The sequence below is a fragment of the Hyalella azteca genome, unplaced genomic scaffold, assembly GCF_000764305.2.
Source record: "Hyalella azteca isolate HAZT.00-mixed unplaced genomic scaffold, Hazt_2.0.2 contig2030, whole genome shotgun sequence".
NCBI lineage: Eukaryota > Metazoa > Arthropoda > Malacostraca > Amphipoda > Hyalellidae > Hyalella > Hyalella azteca.
The window spans coordinates 114,023-139,573 of NW_025932318.1; the positions used below are offsets into that span (position 1 = coordinate 114,023).

A 25,551-nucleotide genomic window follows, 5' to 3' on the forward strand; every position below is an offset into this window, starting at 1 on the left:
TGAAAATTAATGATGTTTACACACTAAACGATGAGCGATGACCTACAACTAACATGGTCTGGCAAGACGTTGCCTACTTCTTAAAGTATTCAATAACCGAAGACTAGATTTCCGGGCTATGTTCTGTACATTACATAGTAGCAAAAATAGAATGGTAGAGCGACTACTCAGCAACTACGAGTCAGTGGCAAGCACCTTTTTCAGATAGCTTAGTTATACAAGAAAAATGCGAAGGCCTTCGAGTTAGCAAGTTCCAACGTTCACACAATATGTACATTAGATTTCATATCATACACCTTAAAAAAAACAACTATGAGCTTGAGATTTATCGCATACCGCCTTTTTTTCTGCGACTGTGAAATTCAAGACGTCAAAGAATCAAACCCACGTGGTCACTAATTCATATATAAGAATCCTCATTTCACGGCCCAATGTATTCAAAGCAGCTAGTTTTCATAACTAGGACCGAACTTCACTGCAGAGAGAAGTGTAAGTTAAAGGATAGGTGACAAGTTAGCATTATCCATAGTTGAGTGGATTAATGAACCTGGAGAAAGAAAGTGAAACATTTATTCGTGGCGATTAATAATTAATCCTGGATGCCTACAATACAGACATCATCAAGCTAAAACTGTCATTGTAATAGACACACACGTCAGCTGAACACAGTTCATCTAACTCTAAATTTCAAGTTTCATGCGTCACCATAAAATGTTTAGAAATTTAATCGCCCCCTTCCGATAATAAGCCGTTATCTTTAACAGAAAAGATAATATCCTTCATTTCAAAGCCACAATGTAATTGGTGAGCTCATGAAATGGTGAGTAATATTTTTAAATGTACAAGAATTAAAGCTCACAAACTCGGTCCCTTTCAGAAACCTCGTGATTTTAAGAAATGATATACGTGTATTATTTTAAATGCTGATCATTACATGTACTGTACAGAGTAGGAACAAGTGCCATGCTCTGTACACGACCGGCTTCAGGTTGCCACGACAGACGCTTCTCAGCTGCGCTTATTTAAATGCCTTCATGTGCCATATGATAAGTGATTACTATTAAAATGAAATTAGTTTTGATGATTTTTAAATTTAATGTAGAAATGAATGTTTTTGCAAAATTGCAGTGGAATTAAAATTTTGAAAACCACAGAACTAGTTACTGGGTTGTTACGTAATCATTATAAAAATGAAATTGGTGTTGACGATTTATAAATTAATGAAGAAATGAATGTTCTCCTCGGAAAATTACAGTGGAACTGTGACAAAAATATATGACTAATGTCTCTTCAACACAAAAAAGTCGAATTCTGAGTTAATTGAAGAAAACTGATGAGCGAATACAGCCTATTTTCCATTACAGATTTGAAATATTGCCCGAAAGCTCAAATCAAATTATGAAATATATAAGTTTGAAATGAAAAATTGAATATTTTTTGTACATACGGCACTTGATGACGGACAATAAGCGCTATGAGCGAGCGACCAGCAGCTCCCCTGCCTCGTGCTGTCCGATAATGTAAGCACTCGGAAAAATGATTATGTCACATTGTCCAAATTGTGACACGCTTCCTGCACATGGCACTGATACTACCCACTATTACCGGGCAATAGTGTGTCTGGATGACCCACACAGTGTCAGAAGTGCATCGCAATTTGTACAAAGTGTCACGCGTTTCTCTGAGTGAGAAAGCAGCAGCAATAAGCGCTCTTGACGCGCTTGCTCAAGCCGCGTTCCAAATTTCAATCCGAAACTTTTTATACTTTGAATTACACATTCCGACACTTTTTTACAGTCATTTTACAAATTAATGAAACGTGGAATGCAGGCGTGAAATTTTTTTATATAAGCCATTTAATTATAACCTTAGTCTTTTTCTTAATTGAAAAATTTGAATCTCACGGTGATGGAATGAAGATTTTATGTATAATTTTAGAGAAATTTAGCGCTAATTAAAACGTAACTGAATCAACACAAAGGAATATACTATAGTTCTAAAACAAAATGAAACGTGGTTTTTTGTGATGAAAATTAATTTAAATGGAATAATTGACAGATATGCATTTATAAATATAGAAAGCGAAATATAATATAGAAAGTAAACAAGACTTTGAAATTTATCGTAATAAGAGCAAATTATTGAATTATTTAATTAACACGTTAATTGATTGCTAGCAGCAGTCGGAATGATGTTTGGATCGCGCAGAGCAACGGCGCGCCTCCCGAGCGCAGATTCCTGCGCAGAGCGCAGACTGCGGCAACGCTGAACTTGGTGGATTGAGAGGCCGTGGTGTTATAGAACTATTCGGAAATTGATATATCAAAAACACCAAATCAAAGTAAGAGGCCGTGGTGTTATAGAACTATTCGGAAATTGATATATCAAAAATACCAAATCCAAGTAAGAGGCCGTGGTGTTATAGAACTATTCAGGAAGTGATATCAAAAGCAATAAATCCAAGTATTTGGAATGGTTATAACAATTTTTCAAGCAAATTTTGAAGTTATGAATTTATTCATAACTTCAAATAAATATACCAATATAACAAAGCTGAAGTTTGGATCGTCAGCTAGTTTTTTGGACGAAATAGCAACTCATTGATTAATATATGATTATGGTATGGTAATAGCATTAATATGGTTTTGGGTCTGAAATAATGCGGTAAAAGTTTATTCAACATAAATTATGTTAACAGTTTTCCTCTCATCCACCAAGTACCAACACAGCCACATCTGGCCGAGGAACGTGAACCCATCTTAGACTTTAAAGGAATATTTGACATCCGAACAACCTCCTAATGTTAACAAATGCTAGCACTCACGAATACGTAGACTAACTGGAAAAATTTGATGAAAATATCAATATATAAATATCAAAATATAAAAATTTGATGAAAAAACATCGTTTCAGAAGTACATGAGATGTAGTGCAACTATTATCCATGCAAAAAATTATGAATTAATACAGTAAAATATTTAAACGAACATTCAAACGCCAAACTTTAAGAAAATTCAAGAGTTAAGAGCACTGAAACTTCTGCGTGAAGGCAAATGCAAACAATGATATGTGGTGTTTAGGCGAAAATGCAAGGCACAATAAATGAAAGAATAAAAAGATTGTAATAGAGACAAATAATGCGCAAGACCATACAGAGAAAGCAATGCAATAGTAGAAAATATTATCTTAGTTTGAAGTATGACGGAATCAGAATGCAGCTAAAATAATGTTTCACGTTAAATGTAATTATCCTTATATTATTATGGACACAGGACACTTGTATATTTTTAATTATTACAGATAATGCACACATATACAAACATATTCACAAGGTAATTTATCTTATTACACTCACATAAATGTGGACTTGCTACAACGAGCAACAAGTAGACAATACATTAACGCTAACACACAAAATAGAAGCCATTTTTTTGGCTACATAATTAGAGTGAAAAAAAAAAACAATTATATACCCGATATCCAAATGGATAAAAGATAATCCAATTCATTCCTAAGTGCAACTTTTGTTTAAAAAACGCTACAAAAATCGCAAGGAAGGCAACCAAAGCAGCACGACACGTCTTTTACAGATGGCTTTAATAATAATTATTTGTTACTAATTAGACTTCGTTAAAACCTGGTGATGGACCAATTAAAATATTTACATGGTTACAATGCATTTTACACAATTTAAATGTTACTTTAAATATCAATAACATACATCCTTCCTTCAACACAGAGCCCAACTCCCTGTTCACTTATTATCGTATTCACGTAAAAATGAGCTTGATATTTTCAAATAATTTCTGAAATAAATTCTTTAATCAACTCAGAAATATTTTATTTATACAGAGGTATAAAATTACTAGGTACGTTATACTGTTGCTAATACTGACCACAAGTCAAACCTGCTGCACACGAATAATTAGCGCTCTGCTGCGAAGTGGATATCAGGTTAATGTTCATAAATTGGTAGCCAATGCAGCATGAGAACGTATTTATTATAAAGCATTCATTAAAAATGCTTATCACTGTAGAAACTCTGCCTTTGTCTCGCAGGTATCACCTAGGAAGGTCACAGCAACTGGCAGTTCAGATAGCGGAAGGAATTTGGTTGAAAAGTCGTGACACTGTCTCGTCGCCCGGTGACGCTGACACTCTGATGAGCATGGTTGAACTAATATAAGGTTGAACTAGTGTAAGGTTGAACTAGTATAAGGTTGACACATGAGAAGCTCATTTTCGCGGATGGAGCTTGTTGTTCGCCTGTGATGAACGGGGAATTAACCGATTACCGACGGGCATTAACCATTAACCAATCACCGAAATGCAATCAAACCAGTCAACCAATCCGTCATGGGAATGATGGGTTAGATTACGTTTCTCGATCACAGTGCGGCAACAAGAAAGCTGAACTGAAAGGTGGAACTTCTCGTGGGTCTACCTTGTTTGGGTCTATGTGGCTCTACCGTGAGTCTACGTGGGTCAATCAGCATGGTGGAACTCACCATGCTGATGAGTACTGCCACGACACTGACGCACTTCTAATGGCCCTTTCTGATGAGAACTGCCACGACACGAACTTTTGTAGTGGTTGTAAGAGAAGGGAAGACAAGATAGTTATACAATTTTACACAGTTGTAAACACAAAATTAGAATAAATTTAAGAGATCATTCAACTTATCAATATTGATGTCGTGAGATTGCAATTTAAACGCCAAAGGCTTCACTGAAATTAATTACGCTGACAAATAAATTTAAAGTGTTGATTCTAAGGCAGAGTCGATATTCTCGAGAGCGACAGCGGTGGTGGGGGTGGACGAGTCCTGCGTCGGTGCTGAATAGTTGGCCGCTTCCTGCAGTCTCAGCAGCATGTTGAACTGGAAGAAATATGACGGTAATATACGGCATAAACGGGAGAATATACGGCATAAACGGGACAATATACGGCATAAACAGGAGAATATACGGCAAAAACGGGAGGAATTTTTATGGAAATACGGCAAAAACCGGAGGAATTATTATGGAAATACGGAATAAACGGGAGGAATTATTATGGGAATACGACATAAACGGAATATAGCGGTATGATTGGAAGATTACCTTGGGCCTGGAAAATTACTTAATGACCTGGTAAGGACGTCACGATTGGGGATTTACATTATGCATGAGAAAATAATTCATGACTCTGAAAATTAATTATGAATTCAAAAATACGTGATGATAAATAATTTTATGACATAACAAGCATAATGACATGAGATAACGCATAAGGCAACAGACCAGTACAAATGTGAGATAATACATATGCCCCTTAACTATTAACACTGTAAGATAATGCACCTGACCAGCAGCCATGCAATATGACTATAATAATGCAATACGAATGAATGTAACGCTACTCACCCTTAATAATGCAAGATTATACGAGTATAATATATAAAGCTGTACACCCTTAACAATGCAATAATATACGCGTATAATGCATAATCCTACCCACCCATAATAAAGCAGGATTATACGCGTATACTAATACATAACGCTATGCACCCTTAATAATGTAAGATAGTAATATACGCGTACATAATACATAAAGCTACTCACCCTTAATAATGTAATAAGATCCGCGTATAATACATAACGCAATGCACCCTTAATAATGTAATAATATACGGTTATAATACATGAAGTCATTGACTATCAACAATGTAATAATATACAAGTCATTGACTATTAACAATGTAATAATATACGGTTATAATACATGAAAGCCTCAACTATTAACAACATAAGATAAGGCAACCCACAAGAGGGTCAGCGTCCTGGTCGGCATCGTGTTTGGCGTCAGGGGCGCCGGGCGTGAGGGCGGTCGCTTGGTCGTAGCCGACGTCCGAGGGAAGCAGCGGCGTCAACGCAGAGGCCCTCGTGTGGGAGCTCTCCGGCCACGGGTACGTCTCCAGCAGCCACGCGCACGGGTCCTGGGACAGAGAAATGGTGAGGGCACGTCTCTAGCAGCCACGCACACGGGTCCTGGGTCAGAGAAATGGTGAGGGTACGTCTCTAGCAGCCTCGCGCACGGATCCCGAGATAAAGGAATGGTGAGAGATCAGAGGGGTGACCACGCAGCAACGCGCACGCATCTCCTATGAACTCAGTAATAACCGGTCAATACACATCACTGGTAAGAATTTACTTGAACCTGATTAGCTTGGGTTCAATCTAGACCCTGAAAAATTTGGTATTGGCCAAGTTTACGTACAATAAATGCCAAGACAAAATCTCAGAAACAAATATACGGATGCAAGTATGGCACAAAGTTCTATTGAATCAACGTATACAGCACGTCATCGTAGATCTAGTAACTTAAATTAGTTGCTGATGGTGTGATATATGCGAACACCGGTAAAAACCATGTGTAGGGATAGCTATAAAACAGCTGACAGTAGCATTCCCTGCAGTCCATTTCGTTAGTCAGTGAGACACTAGATTTACATACTTGTTTTGATTCCGACCTCGCTGCATTATAACCGTCAGCTTGTTTCTGATGACATTTTTGTCCCAGTTTACTATCAATTGAAATTCACACAACGAAAATATTATTGGTTTGATTCTGTACTATCAAGTCTCGGATGAGTATAATATTTACAGTCAAGCTGGTGTACTTTTTCATTCTGTATTCATCAGAAAATTTGTATCAGTTTTTACAAATTTTTTGGCCTACTCGAGGTAAGAAATAGAACGAATTATTACCATTGCTAGAGGGTTTTAGTAGAACGGGTAATGATTCCCCTTCATCCTATCAAATATTAGGAGCCGATCTCTTGGTATAGTTCAAGACATATATAAAATTACGAATTCAAATAGGATTATCGAATTGTTCCTAACACCACAATCCATTTCTTCAGGTACCTCCTAACACCACAATTAATTTCTACAGGTACCTCCCAGGACCACAATTTATTTCTTAGGACCACACAATTTAGGACCACACAAATGTAGGACCACACAATTTCCCCAGTACCACAATTTATATCTACAAGTACCTCCTAGGACCACAATTTATTTCTACAGGTACCTCCCAGGACCACAATTTACTTCTACAGGTACCTCCCAGACCACAATTTATTTCTACAGGTACCTCCCAGACCACAATTTATTTCTACAGGTACCTCCCAGACCACAATTTATTTCTACAGGTACCTCCCACGACCACAATTTATATCTACAGGTACCTCCCAGCACTACAATTTATTTCTACAAGTACTAATTTATTTCTACAGATTCTACGAACTGACGATGGAGCTGGTCTCCGAAACGTTTTCTATAAAGATATGAATTTTTGAGGACTTTTCCTTGCTTTTAAATTCTTGGTTTTTTCTACAGGTACCTCCTAGGACCACAATTTATTTCTACAAATACCTCCCACGACCACAATTTATTTTTACTGGTACCTCCCACGATGTCCTTTTGCCGTAAAGTTGCAGTCCCTCCCTAACAGCCTCCTGCAGGTACGGGATGAGTGAATAGTTCCACAAGTCCGTGAACCAAACCTGCGAGTCCTCCACGCTGCCGGGACATGACAGGAACAACCGCGGGCCTGTGCGAGCAATACAAGATAAATAAAAATATTCCACGTAATTACATTGGAATTGCATGTATAATCTTAGTTCTAGTCAAGTCCGTCCGCGATCCGAGTAATTAAATGGAGTTACGGAATTGTATTACGCGCACAATGAAATATTTTCTTAAATAATAAATTTTATAAAATATATTAAACCAGAGGAGAAACGATGCAATTACACGGGATATGAGGAGATATTGGTAATTAATTAAATATTAATTAAATCAAAAATGATAAATTAAATAAATACCTACTTATTAAATAATGTTATATGGAAAATTTCTAATCTTTTCAATTAGAGAATCCTAAGTATTATATAGAGAGAAACCTAAAAATTTTTGACTTAGAGAATCCTAAGATATATTCTAATTCGAGAATGGTAAGCAATATTTTTGAAAGAGAATCCTAAGAAATATTCTAATTACAGAATCCGAGGAAATATTTGAAAGTCAGAGTACGATTATAGCAATTAGATGAAAATATCACTACAAAATTAGAATACCATTACATTTTGCTCACCTAAAGTAACATCAGAAGAAGAATGAGTTTCTAAGAACTTGTTAATGTGAGTCCAGCATTTAGGCAGCCAGTCCAGGACATGTTGCAGACGAGGTAGTCTTGTGCCAGCCTCCACTTCAGCGTGCGTGAGACGACGACGAACCACGCGACTGAGAACCCCCTTGACAGGCTCCATGTGATTCGCCATCAGAACCCATCTGGAATTAAAAAAACATTTCATTTATAAGATAGCCCTGAACAAAAATCCCTTTTTAAAATTCGTTGCAATGGAACAATATAGCCTTATGATTTGGCAACAAAACCCATCTGAGTTTCAAACAAAAAGTTAATTTATAAGTTCATCCTGAAAAAAATCCGCTTATAAAATTCGTTGCAATGGACCAATATAGCTTTATGATTTGGCATTAAAATTCACCTGAATGCAAATCAAAGGTAAATATTCAAGAATTTTCTGAAAAAATCCAGTGTTGGAATTCGATGCAATAGAAAAATATAGTTTGATTATTGTCATCAGAACCCACATAAATTCAAATAAAGGGTTAATTTTCACGACAGTTCTGAAAAAATTCATGATTATAAATTCGTTGCAGTGGAACATATAACCATATTTCTAGTCTGCGCGGTGCATGATGTCCATAATTATTCTACCATAATTCAAAAATTAGTCGAAGAAATTTTACGTAGCGTAGCGTAAAAATTTTACCTGAAGTTATGATGTAGTTGTAAGTTTGTAGTGGAACACGACGTAGCCTGGTTCATGGTGCCGATGATATAAGGACATTGCGTGTATTTTGCACTTAGAAAGCCGTTGAAAACGTCGGTCAGGGCGCCAGCGTGATGAAGGTTATCGAGGATTATGACCAGCGGGAGGTCATTGTTGGTGTTCTCGCATTGTTCGCTAATGTGAGATAAGTAGGAGCCCAAGTCCTTGCTGTTTTCTGGGTCCACACTTTAAGGTGAGAGGGAAAAAGAATTATTTCAGTGAGAGTGACGCTGCGTCTCATTATGCGTCACTGACGCATAATGCTGAGTAAGAATTTATATTTAAATATGGAAACACATACATCAATGCGAGAATATCCCGAAAGCCTAGAGCGCAGAGCCGAGATGATACCTTTGAATATCACGAATTTAGCACAAAACTAGTCAGAAATTTATTCTGTATAGTTCAAGAAACATGAATGAGCTCGTTACCATTATATCCTTAGAAGTAACTAAATTACATCTCAAGCACACAAATGACAATAACAATCCAGTTTATTTCAAACAATAATTTTAAACCTTGTTATGTCAGTGACAAATAACTTGATAATGAACGAACACGCACTAAAAGAGCTGCTAAAAATTTTCTAAATATAATGAAGGAAATTATTGGACTTTTTAGCGCATTTTCTCATTTATGGAAAAAATGCACTATTGTGCGCGCCATGTCCGTCCGTCCGTCTGTCTGTCCGTCAGTTCGTGACCTCAAGTTTTCGTCGAGGAGAAAATGCGCTCTCTGTCACTCACTGCAGTGAGTACTGAGTTATATTTTTTTACTCACTTGAAGGTGGCCACGCTGCCAGGAGTAGGGTCCTTGCCGAGTCTGCTGACCAAAAACTCTGCAAGTTTTTGAGCGAGGTATGTTTTCCCGGTGCCTGGCGGTCCACATAAAATAATTCGTCGGTGTTCAGTTAAAAGAGACACGTATCTCTGAATAATGGATTTCGGTATCAACGTTTCGAACGCGAGAGCGTCGACCGCGTTGGTAGAAGCTCCTCTCAGAACAATCTTTATGTTCTGAACTTCTCCTACTAGGTATCCGCAAGGCAGCAGCTCCGGTAAATTGACTTCCTTGCTTCGGATGGCCTCCCCAAGATGATAACTAACTACAGAGTCTGAGCTCAAGCCTAACCCAGAAGTAGGGTCAACTCTTAGTAAATATTCTTTGAAAATTCGTTTAACAAGCCCGTCGAGAATGTCCCATTTACTTTTGTTGCTGATAGATATCGCCCCAATGACGCATTCGCTCGTACTGCAGCCATCCACAGGTTGAATGTATTTACTATAATCGCCGTGACATCCCAGAAACACTGCAATGTTCACTTTTTTGCCATCTTTGTCCAACGGATGCAACAGCAACAAGTCCCCAGCGTCAGGTAAAGCTATTGTATCATCTATTAAACTACTGAGTCTTGGACCACAAGGTTCAGATGTCGGTAATGAACTTTGAGACGACGTAAGGCTTTTAGACGCTACTATTTTCTGCAATCTCTCGTTATCCTGCTTGAGCGAAATCATTTCACATCGCATCTTTGTAATGGTTTCCTTTAAAGACTCGAGTTGGTGAGCAGAAGTCAGAGCTTCGAGTCTGATGTCAGTAAGCGCCATGTCTTGTTCTCGTAGCTGTTCCTCTAGCATCTCAACTTCCTCTGGATCGACGTACTCGTGGCTGCTGAAATGATAGAAAATTAAATATAATTAAATGAAATTCTAGGAATAATTCAATAAAGTGCTCTCAAAATGTGAGCCTAAATTGATGGGTCAATTATTGTAAAAAATATCCTCTCGTGTTGCGTCAACTTGACAACATAGACTTTATTTTAGTGGCAATATATTTTAATTGAACAAAAGAAATCTTTACCTTATTATGATATATCAGAAAAAATGCTCATCAGATATTTTATTCTCTCTAGAGCAAGAAAGAACCATACTAGATACAACTTAATTTAACGTTATGAAATATCAAATTTAATTTAAATAACTTTGAGGTGCTGCGAATCTCTGTTGACAAGTAAAATAAAATCAAATTGGAAGACCCGTATAGACCGGCTTTTGCTCTGCATAGCAATTTAAATGAAATTTACGCAGATGGAACAATGTCAAATAATAATTAAATTATAGACTAACTTAGACGAGTGTCGGTTGCTGCCATTCTTGGTTTTGGATCCGTTCCGGCAAGTGAGAGGAGAGTTTGGAACCGAACAACTTTCCCGTCTGGATTCCAAATCAGAAGCAGATTCCCTGCGTTCGACAGTGCCGTTGGACTGCGACCCTGTGGAGGTGATGCTAGCTTCTTTTACCAGGTGACCGTTTCCAGCGCTCGACTTCTTGTGGCCTCGAGAAAAAGCTTTCGTAAACGATGACCTCAACTGCAAGAGGAAGAATTATTATTAATTATTAAATTCATATATTATCATTTTATAAGGAATTTTGCTAGTTTGTACGGAATTTTTGTAGTTTGTTCGGAATAGTTTATAATGAAATTTGATAGCATTAGTTTGTTAGCAATTTGTTAGTATATTAAGAATTTTGTTAGTTTATTAGGAATTTTGTTAGTTCAGCTAGAATTTTGTTAGGCTAGTAAGAATTTTGTTTGTTTATTAGAAAGTTTGCTGTTTGATTAGGAATTTTGTTAGTCTTTTAGAAATTTTGCTAGTTTATAGGGAAGTTTGTTGGTTTATTAACATTTTTATTAGTTTATTATGAATTTTCCTGGTTTATTATGAATTTTGATGGTTTATCAATAATCTTGGAAGGTTCGTAGGAGTTTCGTTGGTTTATTAAGAATTTTGTAAGCCTATTATGCAGGATCAGAAACGGACGAAAGAAGTGATCATGCGTGACATAAGCGCAATCGTTGAATATTGAAACCAGACCATCGTAGAGTTTAGAATAACATTATTCAAATTTTGGAAATATTTCTCAAAAAAAAAATTATACAGCATCGTTTAACCTGATAACCATCCTCTCGGAAGTATTTATTTTGGACTAAAGAGGAAAATTCGATTGTCATAATGTTTTATTTCTGATATAACAGGCGCTGCCATTCCCTTTCCTTATTCGCCGAACATCAACTCGAAAAATTTTGCACTGCATTTAAATACATCGTCATAGAGGAGTACATAATATCTAGCGTCCAAAGTACGAATGTAAAATAGAGTGCACATATTCACCAAAACTAGGTACTCGTTTAAATATTGTTCAAAATTTTCAAATAAGTCCAAGTTCAAATCTTCGATCTTGACTGTAAGACTCACCCATCCCTTCTTCTTGCCGGAGCCAGTGAACGAAGAGGACTTTCCGCTGTCGCTTCGCTCCTGTCCGGAAGTATGGGAAGTTGCGGAACACGCGGACGACAAACTGGACACGGACTCCATTGACGTACCTCGCACCAGCTGCCCACCTACGAAACAACCAAAATAAGCACACAAAGTCCCAAAAAAAAAAATTACCAGTGAATACAAAAAAAATCTTTGGTAAAATTCCAAAAACATTACCAGTGAGTATAGTGTACAAAAAATCGAATATATCATTTCTAGCAACGAAAAAAATGGCCGAGCAACGAAAAATGAGCCTGAGTCACGGCCATGAAATTCATATCAATACAAGTAACATTTACTTGCAATTAAAAAGTATGAAATTCGCTCTCAAAAAAATGCGCTGTTAATAATGAAAATTGCGCATTCTTATAAATGACATTGGAAGCACATATTTAAAAAAATTTTAAGAGCTACCTAAGGCAATAGGCCACGCAAATAATAATTACACGATACACAAAATATTTTTGCAAAAAGAACATAATAAATATCATCAATTTTTATTCACCATATCTCCACAAATATAAACACAGATTTTGCGACAATTAACAAACAATTTCAACCTAAATACTAAAAAATCATGTCAAAGAAAATACCATGTCTCTACAGTCCTTAAAAATATCTTCGAAGACAGAAATACTGACGATTTTTGTAGTTCATAAATTTGGTGAAAGTGACCATGACTACGGTATAGTTCGCGGACGTGAAAGTGTTGTTTAGGTTTACTAAAACTTCATTCGACTGAAAATGATAGACTGTGAAAAGAATGGGAACTTTGGGGATGATTAAAGAGGTTCAGAAGACGACACCAAAGCAATGAAAATATTCAGTGTAGGAGTTTTGTTAATGGTGAAAGAAGCGTTTTGATAAGCAAAAAAGATCGGCAAAGAGTTCAATTTTATTGTAAGCGTGGAGGGAAGCAAGAGGATGAAACATGAATCAACATTCAATTTAAAATAACAACAGATTTCATTAATATGTAAGTTGCTGTTTTTCGAGACTCACAATTGAAGAAAAGAATAAAATAACTAAAATGCTTTCGATTGTTATGGAGTATTTATTGCAAGATATCTCCGGTGGAACAGGAAGATTCGAAGGAGTTAAAGACCAAGATAATGCTAGGGTGCAATCAGATACTAGATGAATAATCTTTTCTAAATTTAGTGAACTATAGGAGTTGTTTCTCTATTTAAGCTCTAAATTAAATAATAATGCATTTAAAAAGAAGCAAATGTACGTTAAACAAACCATGGACAAGACTTTAAGTTTGAGTAATTAAAACGATAATATTGAAAAGGGGGTTCAATTACGACACTACAAAATGAAAAGGAATTTATGCTATTTAGAGTTACGTAAACAGAGGTAATTAAGTAAAGGATCTCACCATTCCTAATATCCCTGCTACCCGTATTAGCTGAACCATTGCTACCGGGCAGAGAGGTAATCACGTTACCATTGGTATGACCCGTCTCATTGGTGACAGAGGATTCAGTTTTGACTGCCACCAAATGGTTACGAACACCAAGTGCAGGAGAGGAAACATCACAGAAGCCATGTGAGGTAGGCAAGGAGGGGTTAATATTGGACTCAGATGCGTCCGTCGACACATGGTAAGGTGACACGTATGGATCAGCTGGGGAAACGTCAAACGATGCATTGTTTAGGACAGTGCCTGTGAAGGTATGGCGTCTAGCGGCATCAACAACGAAAGGCGTGATGTAAGCAGAGGGACATTGCTCAGGTCTGCTGTTAGAGTTTGCATCGACTTTTTGATTTGCAATTAAAGCAGGGTTTTCCAGAGGACTAATGGTGGGTCCTGATAAACTCTGTTTAGGCATGGAATTGCCATTGTTAATAACTCCTTTAGGGAGGATATGGCTGCAGTGAAAAGGAGATATTGGAGGGGAGGAAGAGTTAGGGTTATTATGCTGAGGACCATTACGGGGTGAGTTTAGAGGGGAAGGGTGAGGCGACGGATGAGGCGAGCAGGCAGAAGTGGATGATGATGGTTTTGTTGGTTGACACACTGATGATGAACACGAAGAAGCAGCGTTGGGTGAGCACGGATGAAGCTGAGGCTTAGCCAAAATTTGAGGAATGCCATCATTTTTTGACAGCGTATAGAGACCGTTCTCATGAGCATGAGTGTGTAGATGGTTTGACAGCAAGTGTTGCGACGGTAAACTTTGTCTATTCAGTGGAATGATTGGCTTGTCTGGAGAAGCTTGAGTGAAAGATTTCGATTGGTCATCGGGCAAAGGCTTCTCTGAAATATCAGCCAATGTGTGATGACTTGATTGTTGGTGACGAGAAGTTTTGGATGGAGTTTTGTGAAGTGAATGTTGAGATTTTGCAGAGTCAGAAGACATACTCTGAATGCAGGCTGCTGTGAGGCCAGCATCAATGCTCTGCTGTCGCAAGGCCTCGATAGTTTTACGGAGTTCCAAAAGTTCCGAATCCTGAAATAGAAGAAATTACAGAACTCACATATGATTAACATCGTAACAGAGCCCTGATTGTGAAACTGGATTTAGACTTTTATCAATAAAATTTTATTATAATTATAAAAAATTCTAGATAGTTATGCCGAAATATGATATTTGTGGTTTTTGAATCAGTAATAAAATTTTATTGATTGAATACTTTCAGTGCAAATGGTATTTGAACTCTAAACTCTTCTAAAACCGGTAAATTAAAAATAATCCATCTATAAATAAGAAACTACATTTAACGTTACTTTGCAACGGATTTTCAGATAAAATAAGTTTTTCATCACAACGCACAACAAAAATCGCTGGCATTTCCCCACAAACCATGTTACCATTTATCTTTACTTCATGGCAGTAAATACGCATATCTCCCGTATATAGACTTTTTCAAGACATGCTCTCATCCATAAAGAAAACAATACCCTAGCTGACGTTTGCAAAAAGAGAACAGTTTTTAGCGCATTTTCTCATTTATGGAAAAAATGCACTATTGTGCTCGCCATGTCCGTCTGTCCGTCCGTCTGTCTGTCCGTAAGTGACTTCACGTTTTCGTCGACGAGATAATGTGCTCTCTGTCACTCATTGCAGTGAGTACTGAGTTATATTTTTTTCTTCAGTTACTGGAACTCTTACCTTTCGTTCAGACGTGGCAGAGAGCTTCTGTAGTCTGTTGGTCATGTTAGTGAGGCTGTGTTCGAAGGCTGCCACCACGTGCGCCTGTTACATTGTGATAATAATAATCATAATAAATATTACTATGTCATAATAAATATTACTATGAATGGAATGACTCTAGAGAAAGGCGTGTTAACCAAATTAGACTGTTCGAAGGCTGCCACCACGTGTGCCTTTTGAATTGTGATGTCATCATAAATATTTATATGAATGGAATAACTCTAGAGAAAGGCGTGTTAACGAAATGAGACTGAGTGAACATTGTGAAGCTTCTATTGATGATTAATGAATACAAAATGGTTGCACCATTATTGGGGATATTATTATTACATTTGATTAATTAATTGAACTACTTGTACGAAATAATTACATTTTTCGTTAACCACATCATAACTAAAATACAAGGGAGATGATAGTGAACACTTGTGAGAGCAATTCAAATAAACTTGTTGTATCTATAAAAAAATGCAACACATATAGTGTATATTTTAAAGACAAGTTTGTCGGTAGGAAATACAAAGAATCATGATAGTGCTCTTAAATACGTTAATCATTCTGCATGACGTTGCTTTTTAATGTCACTAGATTACTCGAATCGCAAAATCACTAAAAATTTATGAGCGAAGAAAATAATAAAGATTGGTTGAAGCCATCCCAGAGTACGCAGATGCACATCTTGCACAACTATATTTATAAACTAGGGACGTAGTGCGAGGATAACTATGTACTATGATAACTATGAAGTGCGAGGATAACTTTGTACCTGAAGAAAGGATTTATTTTAAATTATTCACCAATAAAATATGCAGATTAATGTTTGGAAAGTATTTCCTTCTAGCCTGGTGTTTACCCAAATTAAGAAATTCAAGTCCAAGCGATACAGCGAAGTTGTTCCATTGCCCGATAATAGGAACTATATTTGTAGTTATTTTCCATACTTCGGTCATGCATCCGAAGCTATGTCAAGAGAATTAAAAGATTTGTGTATGAAATACTTCTCAAACAGTAATCTTCATATTTTATTGGTGAACAATTTCAAAGTAGGTTCTTTCTTTAGGTACAAAAATATCCTCCCTTTTCATGAATCTAGTTGTACACGATGAGCATCTGCGTACGTTCGGCTGGGCTCACGCAATCTTTATTCTAGGGTCACCGAGCATAAAGGGATGAGTTGTAGGAGTGGGCAGTTACTATCGCGCCCTCGTTCGGCAGTGCGTACTCACGCCGAACAGCTTAACGTTTCAGTGCCTGACACTGACTTAAAAGGTTATAGCTTCTAAATCCCGCGCTTCCTATCTACGTATTTTTGAATTATTGCGTATTTGAATTATTGTATAAGAGAGGCACAGTTTAAATCCAGCCTTTAGCTCTTATGCTAGAAATTGTTATTAGGTAGTGCAATTTTAGGATTTAACTTTTGTGTTATTGACTGTATTAACTTCTGATTGCATCTGTAGCTGAACTTTGAAACTTTCTCAATAGAGATATTATGAATTTGTGTGGAGTTTTCTTCGTTTATAAATTTTCAGTGAGTTTACTTTTCGTGCTAATCGTGTTCTAGTGCTAATATTTCTGTGAGTAAAATAAATGACTAATCTGTAACCTTGCTAGTTATTATTTCTTTAAATTAATTAGAACATTTATAGCAAAAATATTACAACAGTGTAAATAAAATGAGGAAAAGCATGTTGTTATAAAAAAAATTCATTTGGCACTAACGTTTGTCGAGAGTTGGGAGGCGAGGGTGTGGACTCTGTCCTGCGCCTCAGCGAGGTCCTTCCTCAGCCGCAGCACCTCGAGGGAATGCTTGTCTTCCTGGCCGCTGTACAGCGAAGACGAGGACGATACCAATGACAACGATGACCCATTGCCTGCATTAATACGAGAGGTTATGAAAGATACGTACGTATATCATTAAATTGCTTGAATCGCAAGCTCATAAAAAATTTAAAAGCAAATAAAACGATTGTCTACCCGGCCCATGTAATGCGAAGACGACGACGAAACCAACGACAACGATGACCCATTGCCTGCATTAATACGGGAGGTTATGAAAGATAAGTACTTATATCATTAAATTGCTTGAATCGCAAGTTCATAAAAAATTTAAAAGCAAATAAAACGCTTGTCTACCCGGCCCATGTAATGCGACGACGAGGACGACACCAACGACAACGATGATCTATTGCCTGGATTAATACGAGAGGTTATAGAAGATAAGTACTTATATCATTAGCTTGCTTCAATTGCAAGTTCACCAAGAATTTAAACGCAAATAAAACGAATAGTAGTGGATAATATGGAGAATTAACTAGTATATACCCTATGACGATGTTGATACTCAGCTCTCTCTTTGTTTCTAAATTCCTGTTAAAAAACATACCGTGGACGACAAAAACATGATACAGAGGTCAAAGGGAAAATATCGTGTCACAGAAAACGAAAGACAAGGACTATTCGTGGTCTGGATTAATACGCGAGGTTGACGGAGAAATGTTGTGGAACAGAAATGTAATCTGGTCGATATAAATAAAAAAATTGAAACGGAAAGGTGATTCGATAACGTTGAATTGAAACATGAATATTTAATAGGTCACTAGGTTGTCGAAAATAGAGGAAGAATATTATAAAGTTGTGGCTTCGAATCCGAAAGTTTTAGGAATCAAAAATGCGGTAGTCATACCGACAAATTATTCCGACGACACAATCGCGAATCGGAGAAGAATTAAAGTAAGAAGTTCTGAAGTAAAAGACATCATTCAGAAAAACCCTTGATACGAGTTTGAGTTGATATATTCCTAATTGCTTAGGAAAGTATTCAAGCACATATTACCATAATTTTACACAAAAAAGTGTGTACCATGCATATTGTACAAATATATTGGTACAAAAGTTCATGTTTTTATACTCACAATCTTCCTCCTTGCCGCGCATCACAGGTCCAGCGTAGTATGGTGACCCGCGGGTCGAATTCAACGGGGACATCGGGATTCTGGGACTGGTCCCGCAGTAAGGGGGAGTGGGACTTGTGGGCTGGGACGTAATATACGCCCCCTTGTCTACGGGCAGTCCCCGAATGTTCATTGAACCGTCCACAACGTGGCTCTCGAGAGTCGCAGGTGAAGTGTTGGTCGAATATATTTTCTCAGATTTTGTGGACCTATTACAATAAGATAAAATAGCGTTCATGTTCAATTTCTCCGGCAGTTAAGATCAGTTTGTATTATTACTTGTATGACATATTTTTCAATGACAGACCTCCTAATGAGTTTATAGTTTGCAGGACCAGAAATTATTTGGATCTTCAATGATTCACGGATGATGATGACTGCATGCAGACGAGTGAAATTTGTCAAATTCACGTGAACAATTCAAATGAATTTATCAGCATTTGAGAAAAAAATTGCGAAAAAACTCAATGAAATTAGAGTTGAAAACAGATATTTTCGCGCTCGGGAGAGTAGTGCGACACAACACAAACTTTGATTTTTAAATTGTTTCTAAAAATTTTTAACGTGTGCAAAAGATGGAATGAAGAACTATCAAACTTCTCACACTCAAAAAAATTCTACTGCAGCAAATGTACCGCAAGTAAAACAACATTTTCGTTCATTTTAATATAAAACATCTTGATGCAAATTGCAATGCAGATTTTTAGTTTGTGAGCGCTAATGATTCATATATAGTGCATGTAGGAACAAAAATAATTTTTAACTTCACCAGGAATTTAAAAGCAAATGAAATCTCACACAAATTCGTCATTTCTTCGAGACATTTTCTTTTGTATCTTAATAGTTTTAGTTTTTTAGAATTTGAATGCGCAATCAGAATAAAAATTGAAAATTAGAATACAATAGATCGCATGTTAAAACAAGGAAAAAAAAACATTTACATTCTGGAGAAAAACAATGGGAAGACAGGCCAGTGCTGTATCAATTTTTTTTTTGATCAATATATGGTTGAGACTAATCTTCTAGAAACTTTCTACAGATTATACGGCAGCAATGAGAATAGAACAAATTAGAAGTTCCTGTCTTAACTTGTAGTGTCATAGACTTGGCCGAGAATAATATAATCGCATTATTTTGTTATGAAATGAAATTATTATTATTAAATAATAACAATAATATAAAAATGTTAAATTAGTGAAATATAAGTGGATTATAAAGAATTTTGCATGCCAATAAGGAAGATGCAATGTGCTCAAAGATAAAAAATTCTGGTACAGGCATAAAGCTGGTGATTGATTACTAAAAATATATATCATGCATAAACCAATTAGACCTCTTACAACTCCGAGCTTCAAAAGCTCATTATATTTAAAATAGATTACTTTCATCAAAATCAAGTTTGCATTTCCTGTAGTACTCGTATGTATGTGACTAGGTGGATACTGTAAGGTTCAAACCCGGAACCCAGACAGGAAACTGATGCGTTTTTTATCTTCAGTTTCAATTTTTATTAAATTTTAGTCAAAATTATTTAGGTAACAAATATTTCCAGTAGAAGGAGCCAGAGGATTCGCTTGGCTTGAACGTCAAATTCATACCTACCAAATTTTGTGACGATATTTAGAAGTTGATACGTATTTAATATGTCTGATAAGTATGACTATCGGATTAGCGTAATTTTTAAATAATTAAATTAGATTATTAAATAATTATTAAATTAAATTATTAAATTAATTAAATAAGTAAATTAAATAAATATAATATTCCTAAGCAAAAGAACAGAGAGAAAAAATTTCGGAAACGAGCTCATTGGTTCATGGAAAAATATTGCTGTAAAATTATCAAACAATGGCAGCAAGCGTACCTAGGATAGGTCCTCTCAATGAGGTGGCTGCGTGTAGGAAAGAAACGTCAAGTATGGAAAAAAGTAGTCAGAAAACATTCCGAATATTGATATAAATCAAATATTAATACAAATATTTCTACTCCGTTCTAACAAAAAAAATTGTTGTTAATCATCATAAAGCACACATATCTCACGCAAACACCAATAGATAAAAACAATTATTACAATAGTTTAGATTATTTCGAACGATGATCGTAAAATATCGATCAATCTTATAAAATATAAATAAGCTGTTTATAAATATGTATGAACAGCTGCTCACCTGACGCTGTTAGACCTGAGCAGAGGAGGAGGCTGTTGAGGCTGAGGCTGAGGCTGGTGCTGCGTAATGTCGCGCTGGTGACGCAGTAGCCGCGCCTGCGTAAGGCTTGATACGCCGGCGCGCGCAAGACCTAAACTCGCCGTGCTGCTGTTGACGCTCTCCAGGCTCTCAGCCTCGGTCATAGAACCTCCCCTGCAAAAATTGATTGATTTTTATCATCAGAAGGCACTTCGAATAACTGCAAAAGATTATTGTGAAATAAACCGTTGATTATTGTGAATCTAATCCATTGTTCCAAAAATATTTAGTTTGCATCGAATTGATTAGTTTAATGTTTTTAGGTTTCTGCCTCGGGCATTGAACCTCCTCTGCAAAAATTAATTGATTTCTATCATCAGATGGCACTTCGATTGACTGTAAAAGATTATTGTGAATCTAACACATTGTTCCAAAAATATTTATTTTGTATCGAATTATCGAATTGATTAGTTGCTGTTCTTCAAGAAAATCAGCTGCGGAATTTTTTTCTTTCTACTTCGATACCTACAAAGAAAATTTTTAATTCAAACTTTTTCGAAAAGCAGGCGCTATTTAAGGCTATGAAATATTTTATGTGAGCTCATTCCTCGCATTATTCATTTATTCCTATAAAACTGATCATCTTGATATCATTGCAAGATGCTGACAGGAATGAGTTGATTTTGAAAATTATTTTACTGAACTTACCAAGAAAGCCAACATTAATATTGAAAATTCCTTTTTCAATTTAGTCTGCTTTGATATTCATCAGGAAAAGCATTCTTAAAAGAACATACGTTTGTTTATACATACAGATAAACCCCTATAATTTTAATTATACCATGTAAGAAAAAATGTTACAAGTAATAAATTATGTAATCAGTCCTGTTAATTACCCCAGTTTAATATACAATTAAAAGAATAATTAGAAGCTGGTGAAAGATCCATGAAGACTGTCACCGAGGCAAGCAGCTCCCTCAACACTTAGAAGAGCAACGTACAATACTTTTTTTGACCCCCTACTGTACTTTCAAAACCTGGGTATGAGGCGATTATGAACATAATCGTAAAATACGTAATCGCGTTTAACATGATTGTAAAACAAATAATAATCGTTACATTATTCCGTACCTGTTGGGTGCAGATGCTACAGAGCCGGGGTAGTTGCCTCTAGCTCCAGCCCACATGTAAGGACTGCTGTACGGACTTGTGGTGTATTGAAGGTCGGTGTAGTTAGCATACGGGGAATCGCTTAAGGACCCGTCTGTAGGTTTTATACGGGGACTTCTCTCTCGGTAATACGGCGCTGCAAATGGGTTACTTACAGGACTGTATTCCGGTCCCATATGGACTTTGCCGTACGGGGACTGCATGATACGTTCCCGGACGTTCTGTGATAATTGGGCGGCGGTCGGACCGTTCAGTGAATATGATTTAACTTGGTATTTTCTACCAAGAGAATTTGACGAGTACTCTCCATCTGAATGTACACTGGAGTTGTGCGCTGACCCAGGCATATATGGAAGATCGTTGGTGGTGGTTTGCGTTCCTCCTGAAACTTTGATCTTTGTTCTAGGTCGCTCTAAACTATGACTAGAACCTTCCCTTCGAATATCATTGACAGGAGTTCCTCCGATGATGTTGGGGCTGTCCTGCCTTCTGCCAGCGCTGGAACTGGCCCGACTGTTGCTTCCTGTACTGGATACGCTGCTGACACTCGTGCGTTTGGAACTGTATCCGAAATTGCTGGGGGCGGTTTTCGGGTTTTGTAATTTGCGATTGTCGCCGTTAGTTTGCGGTGATACTGTTGACCTCAATGATTTTTCTGCTTCTCTTCGGTCGACGGGAATTTTTTGGCGCTCAGATTTTTTGGTTGCTGCTTGAGCTAAACCGACCCCGTTGTGAGCGGTAGAAACACTCGGACTGAACCCAAATCCAGGGTTGCTGGGAATACTGGGTGAACCCAGCACTCCAGGTTTCCTTTGTTCCAAACGACGACCAGGGTTGCTACCACTGGATTCCAAACACCCACGTTGCGAATCCTTGGAGGTGTCGACGTATTTTTTCCACTGGGTGTTGGAGATTTGCCTGCAAAATTTTATTTCTTTAGCCTAAATTATTATGTTTAGTATTATTCATGTAGAAGCAAATGTGAATACGAAGAATGAGAAATTTTGCACTATTGTATAAGAAAATGTGTGTAAGAACAGAAGCAGAGAAATTAATTTATTTTGAACATATTATTCAACAACATAACTGTTCATTTCTCTTGGGGCAAATTGAAAATAAAAACAACTCAGTTCAGACGAAGTTAAACTATAAGTTATTTGAGGAAAAAAATAATACGAAAATTAAAGTGGGCAATCTGACCCCAAAAATAATATCATATAATATGAAGAAGTGTTTTGCAAGGTAAATTATTTTCTCTTCATATTCATGCAGATATCTCACTTGAAGGCACTAGAGTCAGTCTGCTGTCCGCTTTCTGTCTTCTTAACCACATGGGCTTTGGATGAGACCACTTTGTACATGCGCGAAGACTCTAGACCCAGCGACGTCTTGCGAGACCCTCCAGACAGACCTACGGGGAGCTTCAGGCCGACATCTTTGCCTGCACGGTTCTGTGGAGCAGAAATTTCCTGTGATATGAAGCGAGAATAGAAGAGAATATCAAAAATAAAAAATATCGAAAAAATAAAATACATACCGGTACACGAAAAATACCAGAAATACCCAACCTAAATTTACCTAGGTTGCAATTCTTTACATAGGTAATAATCACTTTCGTGTATATATTGATTTGCACTTTTGATTATTGTTTTATTCTATGAAGAAGGAAAGGAGTTCTCAGAAATATTTTAGATTTCTCTGTATTAATAATATCAAGCATAAAAACTCATCTTACCTAAATCCCTTTCAAGACTACGAAAAGTTTCTTACGGTGAAAAACATTAATGAAAAAAAGGAAAATATCGCAAACTCGGGTAAACAACTGGGAGCTTTTTAAAAGCAATACTGCCATATATGAGATAAAAATTCCCGCATGATTCCTACATATCCTAAGAAATGAAGTGATTTTATGATAAGGAATCGTGTCAGTTAAACCTTTTGAACTTAGATGCCCTAGCACATATAATATTTCGATGAAAGTAGAAGGGGAATAATATAACAGAAAAAAAAACTTTTACAATTTATCAAGAAAGACAAGAAGGAAGTAGCCAAGAAAACCAGGCACGATAATTTGTCGCGAGTAATCATGGAAGTTCCCAGGGAAAAAGATAACAGGGACTGAATTTGTCAAGGGAATACATTTGCTTCGACGATGAAACTAATACAAATGAACTGCAATATACAGTAGATAAAAATATGCAATACTTTCTGCGAGTCGAACCCAAGCCGAGTTCAGTTAGCTCAACTTCCACGTGGCTGCGATTAACGGAAAAACTCGCATCCGACAAAAAATTGTGAAGAAAAAAAGTCCCGTTTCCGTCGTTTATTCAACAAAAAGAGTCGTACATGCCCAAGAATCTGATTGAAAAAAAAACGCCTTTTGTTTCCTCTCGCGTTCATTTATATTTACATTTTATATATCGGTTTATTTACATTCGGCTTCTTCATCTTCTAATAAAAACTATTCACAAATAATTCAGATGGAATAATAGTTGAAGTGATTCTTTGAACAAAACAAATATAAACGTAAATCCGGAAACTGTATATTTACTTGCAAACCAGAACTTTGCCAAAAAACGTGTTAAAAGCACCCGTCTGGGGTTATTAAATGGACGCACAAGCTAGTTCGTCAGACTGATGCACAGAGTTTGACCAACTGATGCAAACAGATATTTGTTGCACAGTAGAACGCACAAGAGGCCTGTTCTGATGCACATAGTTCGTCGGACTGATGCAAACAGATATTTGTTGCACAGTAGAACGCACAAGAGGTCTTGCCTGATGCACATATAGTTCGTCGGACTGATGCAAACAGATATTTGTCTTACAGTAGTACACACAAGAGGTCTTGCCCGATGCACAAAGTTCGTCGGACTGATGGAAACAGATATTTGTCTTACAGTAGAACACACAAGAGGTCTTGCCTGATGCACATAGTTCGTCGGACTGATGCAAACAGATATTTGTTGCACAGTAGAACAAACAAGAGGTCTTGCCTGATGCACCAAGTTCGTCGGACTGATGCAAACAGGTATTTGTCGTACAGTAGAACACACAAGAGGTCTTGTCTACTGCACATAGTTCGTCGGACTGATGCAAACAGATATCTGTCGTACAGTGGAACACACAAGAGGTCTTGCCTGATGCACATAGTTCGTCGGACTGATGCAATAGGAGTCCCAGGCTTTAATTAAGCGTCAGGACAAAGGCATCAGGTGGGCAGTATTGAGCGAAGTATTGATCGATTGACGCTCCTAAACATACGACAACTGCAAGTGCTAAAACACCTGGGGAAAACAGTACGTGATGGACCAAACACGTTCATTTGTGTTCTTGAACATTATTAACACGGTGCTTCTTCTATGTTTTCTTTGGTTTTCATGTTATTTATCACATCGGTTATTCGTTTATTCTTCTACGCAATTATTTTTCATGTTTAACGCCTAAAAATTTTCAATTTCATCTAATGCTAGTTAAATTTATCTCTGTAGAAAATCAGATGCGTTTTTCCACAGGTAGAAAGCACTGAAAAACATAATACACTCAATCTTTTTGCAACGTCTTATTAGAAAGAAAAAGACATAATTTTTTCGCAGATAATTAGATTAGACTTATATATTTTTTTTAATAGAACAAAATAGTGGGTGGAAAGATCATACTTCGAAAAGTTGATAAATAAGGGCTACCATAACAGACACGTACAAACAGATTTTCTTTTGTAGCCGCATGTTGCAGTCAATATGCATGTACTAAAAAACACAAGCAAAGTAACACTGATAAAAAAAATAAATTTTGAAACCACGTTAATAGGTAAAATGTTGTAACTAACGATCGGTATTTATTTAATTTTTAACAAATATA

At 36.8% G+C, this 25,551-nt stretch overlaps 1 protein-coding gene across 1 annotated transcript in view; it reads right to left on the reverse strand.

Annotated features, from left to right (window-relative positions):
• Positions 1-4,333: 4,333 nt before the first annotated feature.
• Positions 4,334-25,551, reverse strand: part of LOC108664515 (neuron navigator 2) — a 68,717-nt gene continuing 47,499 nt past the window's right edge. Inside the window, exons 10-25 of the mRNA XM_047884929.1 lie at positions 22,972-23,141; positions 21,652-22,608; positions 20,503-20,694; positions 20,199-20,225; positions 18,296-18,543; positions 17,103-17,254; positions 15,342-15,425; positions 13,604-14,678; positions 12,160-12,305; positions 11,030-11,271; positions 9,684-10,574; positions 8,844-9,089; positions 8,141-8,337; positions 7,452-7,597; positions 5,808-5,978; positions 4,334-4,880 (exon numbers count right to left, since the gene is read on the reverse strand). Of these exons, the coding sequence (XP_047740885.1) occupies positions 4,758-4,880; positions 5,808-5,978; positions 7,452-7,597; positions 8,141-8,337; positions 8,844-9,089; positions 9,684-10,574; positions 11,030-11,271; positions 12,160-12,305; positions 13,604-14,678; positions 15,342-15,425; positions 17,103-17,254; positions 18,296-18,543; positions 20,199-20,225; positions 20,503-20,694; positions 21,652-22,608; positions 22,972-23,141 (5,067 nt within the window). The 3' untranslated portion in view covers positions 4,334-4,757. The remainder of the gene's footprint in view (positions 4,881-5,807; positions 5,979-7,451; positions 7,598-8,140; positions 8,338-8,843; positions 9,090-9,683; positions 10,575-11,029; positions 11,272-12,159; positions 12,306-13,603; positions 14,679-15,341; positions 15,426-17,102; positions 17,255-18,295; positions 18,544-20,198; positions 20,226-20,502; positions 20,695-21,651; positions 22,609-22,971; positions 23,142-25,551) is intronic.